This window comes from Corvus kubaryi, unplaced genomic scaffold (genome assembly GCF_017639235.1).
Source record: "Corvus kubaryi isolate FWS band 111438036 unplaced genomic scaffold, C.kubaryi_AGA036_p1.0 137, whole genome shotgun sequence".
Taxonomy (NCBI): Eukaryota; Metazoa; Chordata; class Aves; order Passeriformes; family Corvidae; genus Corvus; species Corvus kubaryi.
This window is the reverse complement of record NW_024580671.1, coordinates 28,055,358-28,069,076: the sequence shown is the minus strand read 5'-3', so window position 1 is coordinate 28,069,076 and position 13,719 is coordinate 28,055,358. Positions and strand designations below refer to the sequence as shown.

Sequence of the window (13,719 nt, the reverse complement as noted above, 5' to 3'; positions counted from 1 at the left end):
TTTGTTTATCTCTTGAAGACAGGCCAAGTACTGATACTATATTGTCTGTTAGTAGTCCCACTAGTTACCGTCGTTGGAGCTGTTTGCAGTGACTTAGCTGTATCTAATGAGGCATAGCCTTTACTGTAGAAAAGTGGTATTTTAAGATAGGTGCCTTTAGCACCATGTGGTTCACCCCAGCAATGGGTGTCTGTCAAAGGGCAGCACTTTGAAAAGTTATGTTCAGGTACCATATTAGAGACTTGTGCTGTAGCAGCAGTATAGTGCAGTAGTCCGAAGTTAATATATGGAAGTAGTTCATGAAAATTGTTGCATTATAGATTTTTTTTTTTTTAAGAAAGAGTAGTTAGCTAAATTATTTTTGAGAGCGTAGTTTAAATGTTGCTGCTCAGATTTTGGAATCGTGTTTCTTTTTCTGCAGCTTCAAACAGCAGCCTCAAGGAGTTATGTGGGCTCAAGTGCTCCAACTGGAATAAGCAAAGATGAAGACACAAGTCGTTTTCATACCACCAAGAGAGGAAATTTCCATGAAGTTTTTAACCTGTCAGAGAATGAACGTCCTTTGCCAGGTATGGTGCCACAGGAAGGTCACATTAGTAGAATATTTTGTAAAAAGCCAGGAATAGTTTAAAGTTGAATTCCTTTTCTGTGCATTGTACAGGTGTAACCTTTTGATTTCAAAGTCTCGCTTTAAATTAGGATGAATGGAGATGGTCTCTTTCATTCCATATCCTTGCAGCTCTTTGAAAGAGTGCACAGCCTGGTGTGCCTTTTGTGGTTATGCAAATCCAATAGTCAAGTTAAAGGAAATAATTGTGTGGGTGGTTTTTATTTTGTTTTTTTAAAATGAGTGTTAAAACAGATGTTATGATGTCTAAAACATCTGATTTAGGCTTTTCTTTCTAAGCACTTTTAGCTTTAGGTATCTAAAGTATAATATTCAGTGTTTTCTATTGTATAAGGAGACTGTTGGGGATAGTGCCTGTCTCTTTTTCTTAAGCTAAGATTTCTTGTTATGTCTTTTTCAGTGTGTGAAAATGGCTGGCGCTGTTGCTTGATTAACAGGGATCGGAAGATGCCTACAGACTACATCAGGAATGGAGTTCTTTATGTCACAGAAAAGTGAGTCATTGCACTCCGCGCATTTCTTAGCGGGGAAATTCAAGACATGGAAGAGTTTGAATCTAAAAGGGATCCTTTAACAATGTTTTGAAACAAAAATGCCATTTCAAGGTGCTTTGCAACCTCAAGAAAGGATCATAGGAGAGGGAGAGGTGACCCTGGTGTGTGGCTGCTCTTAACAGATGAGATTTTGCCTTGGAAAGGCTTGCATAGGAATGCAGAGTAGCTCTGTATAGACAGTTGTTGGTAGCTGCAGTCCTTGATGTGGATAGCATGCTAACTGTACATATATATTTATATATACTAAAATCTAAGTATACTTTGAAAGTTGTGATCAATTTGACAAATACTCTTAGTTTGGGGATTTTTTAAGTAAGCTGAATGTATAGCTTCCTTGAAATGACAGCAACAAAAAGAAAACTGAAAATTAAGCCTTGGTTTCAAATTTTTATGGGCAAGTGGTTGTTTTTTTAAATTTCCTTCCTTACCTTCCAGCCTCCCTGGACTGCATAACTGTGGTCATTAGTGCTTGGGTTTTGCACTGAAGTTCCTTTGGAGTGTAATGAAAGGAAGTAAAGCTCATCTGTATGCAATGTCAGCTAGTGATGGAGGCCACTCTTCAGTGTTTAGAAATCTGAGCTTTTGTCTGCAGCACAATAACATGAAACTAACACAGTGTTTCTCATTAATCTTCGTTTAGGATGGTGAAAGATGTATAAGCCTTTTGAGATTTGGTATTTCAACTGTTTAAGGATATATGTCCCTCGTGTGTCTTTAAAATGCTTGTCAGGTTTAACCATTCAGTGCAGTAATATAAAATACAAGAATTTTTGTGTGTGTATGCATACCATATGTTCTGGGCTTTCAGACACATCAGCCAGTTGCTAGAATTTATAAATGTTTGCGCTAAATTAGAAGCCATAGCTGAACTGAACCTCTTTCTTTTATCTTGGAAGTTATTTTAACCTGTGAGATTTCAAACTTCAGAAGAGAAGACAAGAGGAATATTTGAGAGATTTATTTTAGAACACTGTATCAAAATGAGCATTTTCTTTTCTTGTTTTCAGTTACTTGTGCTTTGAAAGCTCAAAATCCGGCTCATCAAAAAGAAATAAAGTTATAAAGCTGTCAGATATAACGGATATCCAGAAGGTATGTCTGGGCAGCAAATAGGGGAGAAGACTGGTTTTCTGTTCATCTACTCATGTTTTGCATTTGTGCCTTTGTTATTTTGAAAAAGCATGGCATTGATAATATGTATAAGTGAAATGTAATTCTGTGGTCATGAATGTTTCCCAGAACTGCTTTTTTGGACTCAGTACACACGCAAACTTGCTATGAGCATTAAGACAAGCTAGTTTACTAAACCCTTACACTCCTGCTTTTTTTTTTTTTTTTTTTTTTAATTAAAGTTATGTTGTTTATTAACTCCAGTGTTGACCAGATCTGCCTAAGCCTTAAGAAGATTTATTGGTAGCAGGAACTGTGCATTACTAATTTCAGTCTGGGTGTGGATATTGATAGATGCATCATCTCAAAAGTAGGTGCCTCAGAGGGAGGCAGGATTGTTGTCAGTGGAGAAAGGTAGGTCATTAGAATAGCCAGCCAGTAACAGAGGCAAGACGTGGAAGATTGGAAGCATAGCAAGGGCAATGTCACCCTTCCTTTGGTTGAAGTTTATCAGCCTGTGGTTACTAAAGGCTTTATTGGTGCCTTGCATCCCTCTTTATGGCCTTCAATATCACTTCTTTTACTCTTTCTGAACTTGTCCTTATCTTGAACACAGACACCCCTGCTTTCTCCTGCATTCTGTACCGCAGATTAAATCATGTTGAGCAAAGAAACACCTCAGCCTGGTGTCTACTACTGCATAAGTATCTCCAGATTTTCAATTAATTCCTTCTATTTATGTGACATGTCTATAAAGCAGACAGCTTATGCTCAAATTGAACATTCCTACTGGAATTAATAATTCATATTAATGGATTTCAAACATCTTACTTCAAGTAATGCTGGTTTGTTGTTCAGTAGGTCTTTACTGCCATAAAGCTCCTTTTGCATCTGTGTAGTGTTTTTAATGAAGATGAGACAGGGATCATGCAGTCAAGCATAAAAATGTGCTGTGCCTGGTTTTATTTGGAGGTGGGAAACCCAGGTCTGACTTGGATGTCTCTTTCTCCCTGTGAATACTCCCAAGTTCAGCCTACTTATCTTTTTGGACTTTCTTTCTAAAAGAAAAAGCAAGCAAACTGTGCGTGGCACTGGGTGCTGTGGTTTAGTTCACATGGTGATGTTCGGTCAAAGGTGGGAGCTCTTTTTCAACCTTAATGGTTCTATGACTCTGTGATACCCTGTTTTCTATCTAATTTTGAAAAAGAAGCTTTTTCTGGTCTGCTTGCTGCTCCTCTGAAGAGTGGATGAGAGGATGCAGGGGAAGCGGTGGGTGACGCACACAGGCCCATCTCCTGCACGCAGAGCTGGGCTGGGCCCTGCCCGCCCCATCCGGCTGCCTGCGGTTCCCAGCACCATGGCTGGGTCAGCTGCTGTGTGCTGGAGTGGGACTGATGCTCACTTTGGGGCTGGGGCTGGTTCCAGCAGGTCGAGTGTTGCTGCAGCCCATGGGAGGAAGTGGAGAGAAGGATCCTGGCTGTCCAGGTGAGGCTGTAGCCACCGAGTCCAGGATCTGAGAATGGCAGCTGGTTTCATCCTGGTTTTAGTAGAGATCTCTTAGTTGTGTCTGGCAGGACATGCCAGTGATGAATTGTGTAACCTCTGCAGCACCTCTTGCAGTTGTTCAGTACAGAAAATATCTTACGTCTTTGTGTTTTTTTTTAGTATAAAGTGCTCTCTGTTCTCCCGGGATCAGGAATGGGTATTGCTGTATCGACACCATCTACACAGAAAGTAAGTAGCTGGTGGCATCTGTATTGCTGTGTTGGACTTCTTACCCTTCTTTTCCTCCTCTGGTTAGCAGTGGCATAAAGACTTTTTTGTCTCCTTATGCCAGTGGTTGGCTTTTTCTCTTTTTTTTAAAAAAAATTCACTTCTCTATTATTCAGTATGTTTGTCTTCAGAATTTTAATGAATTCAATATTCACTTGTTCTACTACATTTGGAGTGTTTTACTCCAACACTTCAGAAAGATCTTCCCCAGCATCCTCCATCAGGAGCGTGGGGGCTGCTCTGCTGTGCAGTCTGAAGCAAAAAGCTGTTGGCTTGAGAGTATCCATGGGGGAGGAGGCTTTGAGGTGGGAGGACCTGACCCTCAGATGAAGTTTTTAAGGAAGTGAAAAACACTAGAAACTATGCCACGTAGTCAAGGCGTTAGTAGAGAAAAGGATTATCTTGTCTTTATCAATGCATTTCTAGTGCAATTAAACTGTTCCTATTGACTTGACAAAAATATACCTGGAGGAAATTCTTTTCTTTGTGTATTGACATGATGTGGTTTTTTTCTATCATTTAGCCTTTGGTGTTTGGTGCCATGGTACACAGAGATGAAGCTTTTGAGACAATTTTCAACCAATACGTGAAAATAACATCTGCACCATCCAGCAGTGAAAGCTAGTGTCTTATCTTGGAAGAGCTAAAGGAAACTTCCTTACTGTATGACTTGGTAGTGGAAAAAATGAACATCCTCATCTATTTTGCAATAATTTTTCTTGTCTGGTGGTTTATATTCTATCTGTTACATAAACCAAGTGTATTTTATATATGCCTTCATGTTTGTTTTTAAGGTTTTTGTAAAAAAAAGACAAAAAAAACCAAATGAAACAAAACAGTGGAAGTGCTATCATCACTATTAGCCTTGCACATTAAGCACTTTTAATGTTTATTTGCTGACATTAAAAACTGGGAAGATGCTTGGAGACCCGACTGTATAACAGATTGATCCCTTTATCTCCACTGATGTCACTAGGGATACATTTGTCCCTTTATCTTAGTTGTTTTTCCCCGAGATCTGAGAATGATGACAGCAGCAGCCTGAAGTCTCCTTCTTCAGCCTGGAGTTTTTAATTGGGTCCTTTATTAAAACCGATAGCAACACCAAGGAAGTATTAGCATCTTAGTATTTCCATATTTACAACTGCATTTAAAATAACTACTTCTTGCTAATTTTTGTGTTGCGGAAGGATGTTTTACTGTTTTGGTTAACTTCAATTTTTCCTGCATAGAGATGTTTTAAATTACTTGTACAGTGAATTGGAGGAGAAAGTTTGTAACTGTATTTTCCTTTCCTCATTAACCAAAGTAAGAAGAAGGCAGGCAGGCAGATACTTTTTATAAAAGAGGGCACCAAAATGTTGTTCCTAAAATGTTAGGCATCATATAATTAATTATATTTCTATAGGTACTTGTCCTAGAAGGGCTCAGCTGTTGTACATGTTGCATGTACAAGGCGTTTGTATGTTAATGCATTAAAGATTTGAAGGCTTTTTGTTTTGAGGGAGGTGAGAGTAATTAAACTCAACTCAGATGTGACCTTTTTAAATTTGGCTCTTCTCTTGAGTTACCTTGTAATAATAAAACCTGCTATAATATAGCAACTGAAAGCACTAATTCCTCTCAAAGCATAATTTGAGGACCATTGGTGTGCTTCTGTCTTCCCCCTTGCAGAATTAAACTTTTGTAACAATTAAACCCAACTGCCAGGTAAAACAGGAAGGCTGCACTCCTCTAAACTCTCTCAGGCCTGTCTAGCAGCAAAGCACATACTGACCTTTGTCTTTAATATTAGAAAGCTTTTATACTCTATATAAAGCACCCATCTGAGAGGTTTAGAATTTTACTTGCATTTTTGTGAAAGCACAGTAGGAGTTATGCCAAGCCTTCCAGAGTGTCTTTTCCTTTGCTGTGTCTTTCAGAGTTGAGTGGTAAGACATTGTATGAATGGCCCTAAAAAAAAAGCAATGGAGATGCAAATTCTTATGTAAAAATGGGACGTAATTTCATGGATTTTTTTTCCTCTGTTTTTTTTTAAATGGTAATTTCCTTTCTTTATAGGGAAAGGGGTAAAATGAAGGAGGGAGAGGGGTAGCAAACACCAAAGGGTGTTTAACTCTTAGCACAGATTTAAATTAAAGTGTGTCAATAAATGCAGGAGTAATGAAGAAGGTGGCAGTCAGACTGTACAAACCTTATTTTAGTCTGGCCATAAAGAGGTGGGATATGAGAACTTTATATAAATTTGATATGAAGAAGTACTGGTGAATACCTTAACTTGGTTGAGTATTGTAAAGTGAAACACTGATGGGGGTGTGCCCTGGGTGGAAATGTAAACAAGAACAGGGGAGAAACCACTGTAATGACTAAAATGCAATTTCAAGTTCTCGCTTTAGAGTAGCTCTTGAACATGTCTGTACATGACCTGAAAAATGGGTGCATTTCTAACACCACCTTTGGTATGCTGTAACTCAGGGCCTGGAAACTTCAAATATAGGTGAAGCTGGTGGGAAATCGATTTTGCCACCATTTAAAGTGAATGTAGCTTGACAGTGTATGGTTTCATAACTTTACACATTCAGGTTATATGTTTAAGTAAAAATTCTTGATCTTAAATCTTTCTCATCAAAACTACTTTAAAATCAGTTAATTTCTTTTTTGTAACTGCTACATATTATAATTTGGCTTTCCTTTCTAGAATCTTCCTTGAATAGTAAGTGTGGCTAACAAATAGGCATTAAAATGGCTTAATGTTACATAAATCTTGATCAGATTCATTCATCTTGTCTTAAGAAAAAAGTCCCTTGGGTGTGTTTTAAGGTTATCCTTTTTTTTTTTGAAGAAACAGAAAACTATATTTTTTACAGAGAGCATGCTCTTTTTCTTATTTTTGTATCATTTTTCAAGTGTAATTTATACCTTCACTCTGATCATAACAGCAGTTTCAGTAGGGAATCAGTTGACTTGCACTTATTACCTCCTCCCCCTCCCACCCTTCACTGGTTGACCCTCGTGTACAGGGTTGTCCTAGATTCTGGTTCCTGGAGGAGCTATAGGATCTATACTGATGGTGCCAGGACAGTTAACCATACCTAGGCTTTGGAGAGGGAGAAAAGATGTCTTTATCCTTTTCCCAGACTGAAATGCCTCATGTGTACAATACGTTCTTAAAATTTATTTTCTGAGCAAAGAAATGAGAAATAAAATATCTTATAAAATTTAATGTGCTGATGTTTGAAATGAATCCACACTTTAACAGTGTGAACTTAAAAGTTAGTGATGCTTAAAGCAGTAAACCTAGTGCAAACTGCAATGCAACATTGGTTCTGGTACAGAGAAAACAGACTGGATTTATTTTGGTTTTTTTAATACAGTTGTAATATAATTGACAGACATCTGCGTACATATTTTGCAAATTTCACTTTACATTGGGTTATCCGGTTTCCCTGCTGCACAACTGCTCCCGTGGTGTCCGTGACTTCCGAGACTGAAGGTAACTTTCGTGTGTTTACTCACACTTTTCTCCTGCTGCACCCTCCCAGGTCTGGAGGGCAGGAGGGGATGGGCAATGAGTAAATACATACTTGACTTGTGTAATTACACTGAAGCTCTCACCTTAAATTCCAATCTTCCTAGTTAGTTTTGCAGTACAGCCTGGTGCACTTCAGAAACAGGCTGGGTCGGAACACTTAATGTAAAGTGCTTCTAAATAGCCGAAAGTGATGTTTTTGTCATTCTGTCTGTCTGATTGCTGTTTATATTTGCAATTCTGTTCATGTCTGTGGATGTCTGGATCATTCACGCATAATTGGATTTAACTTCTTTAGAAGTTTGTTGGTTAGTTGGAGTCCCTTTTAAAGACGATAAAAAAAGGGAGATGAAAACTGACTAATTCTTTATCAGTGACCATTTAAATTCAAAAGGCAAAACAAGCTGAAATATGAAATCATGCCTTTCTGTGCACTGTAGCTTTTGTTAGGCAAGATTGAATGAAACAAGCTATTTATTAGTAGCAACATCACACAGGATGCCAGCAGCAAAACTCTACCCTCGTTCTGCAGACAAAGAGAAAAGGGATTTTCCCCAACTGTGAAGATATGAAAGGATGTACCTGTTTTTTGGCTACTTAAACCTGTTTGAAAACATTGGTAGTTTTTATTGAACTCTGTACATTTTGGCAGATGCTTAATTTCTACTAATCATTGAAATATAATGGATGTTAAAATTTTTATGTCTGAAGTTTGAGTCTATATTTTGAAATTGTAAATAATTCATTATCAGTGTAACTTTTGTTTGACAAAAGACTTATACTGTATGAATAATTGAAATAATGCAATTATTTGCCCTGTACATTTTTTAAGAAAATCTTGTTTGTTTAAAAAGTCTTGTATAAATTATAATTTTTATTTAAATAAACCAAAAAATGCTTTGTGCTAATGCTTCTTGCATACTTCAATTACTTATCTATCAAAACTACACCTGATTTCTTGGAATGAAGTGAGTTAGTACATTTTGGCAGATTCATAGCCACAGGTCCGTCGCTGGGGGGAGGCAGGTGGGTCTCATTGCTTTTGAAGCCCAAGGAACTTGAATTATATTTTAAATAATTCCATTACTTTATTGTGGTGTATGTACGTTTTTGGTTAGGTCTCTTCTGTGATTACATCAGTCACTTTGTAGTGCACAGTTAATTTAAGGAATGAAGAAGCAGGCAGTGATTTCTAAGGTGCCACTGCTGGAGGGTGTGGGCAACACAAGACTTTTTCAGGCATACAAGCTCCTGTGAGCCAGAGCTCCACCCTACTGTGCTGCAGGTGGGCATTGGAGGTAGGGATAAGCCCTTTTCCATCCCCAGGGTGTGTGGGTGGAGCAGCATTCCATAACCAGGAATGGCTGTTCTGCAGCCTCTGTGTCACCTCAGCTCTCTGGTCACACCAGCCCACCCTGCAGTGCTGTGCCTGTGTGTAACCTGTACCCTGCTGCGGAGGAATGGCCACGCTCCCTCATCCCGCTGTGTTCCAGGGAAGCTGTCCCGCTGTCCTGCGCTCGCGTTCGCAGCATTCTCAGGCCTTTGTGTGCCCTTAGGAATGTCATCCCAGGAGTGAGCTGCCTGGTCATCTAATCCAGGCCCATTTGTTTGTCTCTACAATGCTCTTTTCTGTGTTTGGCTTGGCTGAAATAGGTCAGTCTGGGACGGATCCTCCACATGGGAATGTGTGCTGCTCTCCTTATTTCAATACTTCGTTTTCTCATGGTGGCAGCAATGCAGCTGGTGATATTATGGTGTTTTACACTGGTATTCTCTGTGTTCTGACAATACTTAACTTGTTCAGAGAAAACTTCCCTCTTGTACTGCTTAAATGCGTTTTTTGTTTAATATTTGTATAAGATGAGTTGCACCTGCAGCAGTACTCACAGAGGCTGGGTTCAATCCCAACTGCTTGAAGCTTTGTGGATGGGAAATGTGGGGCCTGGAAGTCTGGTTTTGGCTGTAGACTCCATGGTGTGTGTGTGGGGACACCATCTTCCTGAAAACAGTGCTTGCTGTCTCAAGGTCACTTCAGCAGCCCATGAAAAGCGTAGAATTGATTTGAAAAAGCTGTTCACCTGCTCTCCCTGTAACTCCTACTGCATAAAGGAAGCTTTCCAGGCAGTTTGCAGTGTCACCCATACACGCTGGCTAAGTGCACGTGAGCAAGGCAGCCTTGTGCAGTCCTGGATTAAGGTAAAGGGCAGATACAGCATTCACCTTGGAAAAGCTGAGGGGCTTTTTGCTGTTAGTTTTAAGTAATTTTCAAGTTAGTCCAAGTTCTTCTGTTGAATCCCTGGATTCACTAAATTGCTCTCCTTAGGTTATTTTGTACATTAGTTATTGGCTCATCTTAGACTTTTGAATATTTTTATTTCAAAGATAAGTAAGAAATACTAAAGATGTGCGAAGTTAATTTACTGTCTTAGAGAGGTTGGGATATTGCAAAGGGATCGGTCCCTTGCAGCAACAGTGTCCTCACGGGGCTGTGGATGCTCTAGAAGTTAGGTGGGCGTAATGCAGTCCCTGAAGGATGTAGTTGTGAACATGTCTTTAATACCAGATTTAGCCTGAACTGATGTCATACTTGGTTAGGTTGGATTTGACTGGGAAGCAGAGAGAGATGAGGGGAAGATAAATACCTTTCTCTATGTTTAAATAGCTGGCACTTTTCTATACCTTGGGAGCTTCACAACCTAGCTGAAATGTGCATTAGGCAAAATTTCTGCTTTTGCATTCTCTACTGAAGTTCCTTCCATCTTTGCCAATTTCTGTGAAATATAGTTGCATATGGATAATGATCTCCTTCAGCTTTCCTTTTTCACTATGCTTCTCTATTAAATACCAAATTTGTGTATTCTATAGCTTCTGTCTTATGCTTCACTCTCCATTATGGTATGTTTTGCTTTTTTTTCTTTGATTTTCCTCATGTACATATACAAACCTTCCCAAGAAACCAAACTCAAACCTTGTCCCATTTGACTAATTTCATCCCTTTTCTTATCCCGTGCCCTTTATTTCATATCAGGGTGGTCTCATGTGAATGGATGTACTAGCATATGCATGCCTAGAGCAGAAATTTCTCTCCATCCTTACTTTGTTTAGTAATTTGATGCTGGCTTTAACCTTACAGTATAGCTGGAAGTTCAAGATTGATTATGTCCAAAGAGAAGTTGCTCTTTTTTTTCCTCCTTTGCTGTCTCTGACAGTTTTGAATTGAGAACTTTTCCACTGGTTCCTCTTACCTGGGTTTTTCTCCTTCAGCACTGTTCCATTTTCTTCCTCTCACAAAAATAACCCTGTAATTTCAGTCCTGATTATTTAGAGATACTGACTGACCATGTCCTGATGAACATGTCACAAGTTCACTGAAGCTGCCTTCACCTGTTATATCTTCCATTTTGTATAAATTGGAGCTAAATTGCTGTATCTTCTGGTTTGGATTACTCAGTGGCTTCCATTTTCTCAAGCTAATTTGTCATGTCTCTGCTCCTGATCATCTGCATGACTGGGGAAGAAGATGCTTCTTGAACCTGTTGAGTGAACTCTTTAAAGTGAACAATCTCTTCTTGACAAAGCCAGTTTTACTGGTGCAAGCCTTTGTCGAGCAAAATATGTACCTGAAGAGGAGCAAATGTAGATGCAGATGATTTTGCCTGCTGCAAAATGGTGTTTGGGAAGGCATGTTTGAGCCTAAGCTGCTATTTGCTCAGACATCTCCATGCCAGTCTCTTGAGCACAGGGCGTGAGGTTTTAACCTCTCATGGCTAAGTCAGTAAGAACTTCTGAAAATCCTCTCCCTAGGTTTTTTATGTCAGATAAGTATTTGGGAAGGACTCCTAGTATAAAGTCTGTAAACAAAGCAACTATATTCCGTGTTGGTTTTGCTTTGTGAAAAAATGTGTCCCCTAACCAGAAATGGCATTGGCCAGTTACAAATACTAACCAGCCACACGATAGGAATAAGAGTCATGAACTGATTCTAAACCTAACAATCCTTAAAAATATCATGCAAGTTATGTGTTTGTAGAAATGGGATTTGTACAAGTATTTGGGGCCAAAAGAAGCCCTTTGCCAAAAAACCCCAAAAAAGTTAAGAAAATAGATTGAATCTTCTAGATGCTATTTGGGAAAAAACTGGATGGGTCCTGGAGTGCGAGCTAAACTCCATTAGACGTTTCTTGTGAAGTGTATATATATATAGATAATATGTATATACACACCTTTCTTTACTCTCATAATACAAGGCTTTCCTGTGTTGCAGGTGGTTTTTTTCTTGCAATACTCTATGTTTTGGATGCTTGCAGGAAGTGTGTGATTGGTGTTGGTTGGTGGACAGGCTCTAGGAAGTTTCCAAAGCTACACAGGATGTCATCATTACTCTCAGTACGCGCCTGGCAGGGGAGATGCCTTGGAAAGCCATCTTCCTGCTCATAGAAGGAGCTTCACGTTGCTCTCATGGTGTGTTGACCCTTACGACTTCCCAAAATAAGCAGCCCTGATGGCACAGCTCATGGAGTGGTGGCAGCTGTGTCTGTTCTCAAATCCTTCTGCAAGATGAGTGGTTCTGGGCACTTTCCAAGGAAAGCAAAGCACAGCTAAGCCTTGAACTTTACCTATGTGGTGCAGGGCTGAAATGGTGAAGGGAAGACAGATGGGGTATGAGGGAGAGGCACTTTTTAGTCCAAAACTGGACTTGTGATGACTGTGGGTGCCCCTCACACCATCTGTGGCTGAGCAGGGTTTAGGAGGGCTTTTGGAAAAATGGGAGATGCTGTCTTCAAAGCTGTATAAATATGTTGAGACTCTTTGTTTAAATATGCCAAAAAGTGTATAAAGAATGTCTGTGTGAAAAATGTAGGTTTATTGTATTTCCCTAATACAGCCATTTTCAAATATTACCACTATGGTCATCATGCAAGGTCACTGTGTGGCAAATACCAGTTGTATCTGTTGACTTCTGGGGAAAATAAATACAAAAGAAAATCATCTACAACCTCAGCAAACATCTTGAACATGCTTCTCTACTAACTCATGCTTAAGATTTATTTCTACTGTTTGAGTAATTTTACTGTTTTATATTCCTGACAAGGTGGATGGCTTAGTGAAGACTTATTGTGCATCTCCTGACTTGGAGATGACAGGAGCCTGTTAACACCTGCTTCTACAGGTGTGCCAAGCTCCAGGTCCAACTGGGTAAACACCTTCTTGAAAAGGCTGAGCTCTGGCCTCTGCTCAAGCAAACATCTTAAGGTGACTTGGTTTCATGCCAAACTAAGAGCTCCCTACCTCCTGCTTATGTTATGCCAATGCTAGGGCTCACCAGACCTTCCTAAAATGACAGGAGCCTGGCAGAGGATGCGAGAGCAGTGAGAAGAGCAGTGCATTATCCACCTTTCCAGAAAGCACAGGAAGCTGTTACAGGCTGGCTTGGCTGCCCCTGTATCTGCAGCCCAGGTATGGTTTTGGTCACCATGAGGAATCTGACATACAGTTGCCTCTGTGTTCTCCTTTTCAGGTTTGCAATGTCCATCAGATTTCAGAGGTACTTTTGAATATAACTTGAATAAACGTTAAAGGCTGATCCTGAGCATATAATATTAAAGAATAATGCAAAGAAACTGAGCTAAAATGTCCATGTGTGCAAGTTAACTCTGCACAAAACCTGATTGTGCAAATATTTAAAGAGTTGGAATGCTGTTGTTAGATATATGTTTAATCTGCTAAATCCACTTCCTTCCTTGACTTGTGCCCAGCTCCTTCCCTGAAATTTCAACCAGAGCTGGTGAAAAAAAAGGTGAGGGGGTAGCCATTGCTCATCACATTTTTGGGGCCACTGCAAGCAGAGCAGGGATGGTTAGAGAGAAGGCAGGAAGGACAGCCAGGAGAGGTCGCAGGCTTTTTGTTTGAGCATGATGTCTCAGGGCTCTGCTGGGGTAGACTCATCCCTCTTGAAAGCGGGAGCAAAGTGGGGATGGCTGTTTCAGAGCCTCCATGCAGAAGAAGTAGAAGGCATGTTATCTGATGTGTGGCATGTTTTCATCCTAAAAATCATTAATAAGGATCTTGGATGATGTTAAATTTAAATTAAAAGGCTTTAATTTAATTTGCATTTTTAGCCCATG

At 39.7% G+C, this 13,719-nt stretch overlaps 1 protein-coding gene across 2 annotated transcripts in view; it reads left to right on the top strand.

The window, feature by feature from the left end:
• Window positions 1-8,502, top strand: part of GRAMD4 (GRAM domain containing 4) — a 72,610-nt gene extending 64,108 nt beyond the window's left edge. For both annotated transcript variants that reach the window (XM_042018270.1, XM_042018269.1), the window contains 5 exons: window positions 422-569; window positions 1,029-1,122; window positions 2,190-2,274; window positions 3,958-4,026; window positions 4,589-8,502. In XM_042018270.1, coding sequence (XP_041874204.1) covers window positions 422-569; window positions 1,029-1,122; window positions 2,190-2,274; window positions 3,958-4,026; window positions 4,589-4,690 — 498 coding nt within the window. In that variant the 3' untranslated portion in view covers window positions 4,691-8,502. The remainder of the gene's footprint in view (window positions 1-421; window positions 570-1,028; window positions 1,123-2,189; window positions 2,275-3,957; window positions 4,027-4,588) is intronic.
• The last annotated feature ends 5,217 nt before the right edge of the window (window positions 8,503-13,719 follow it).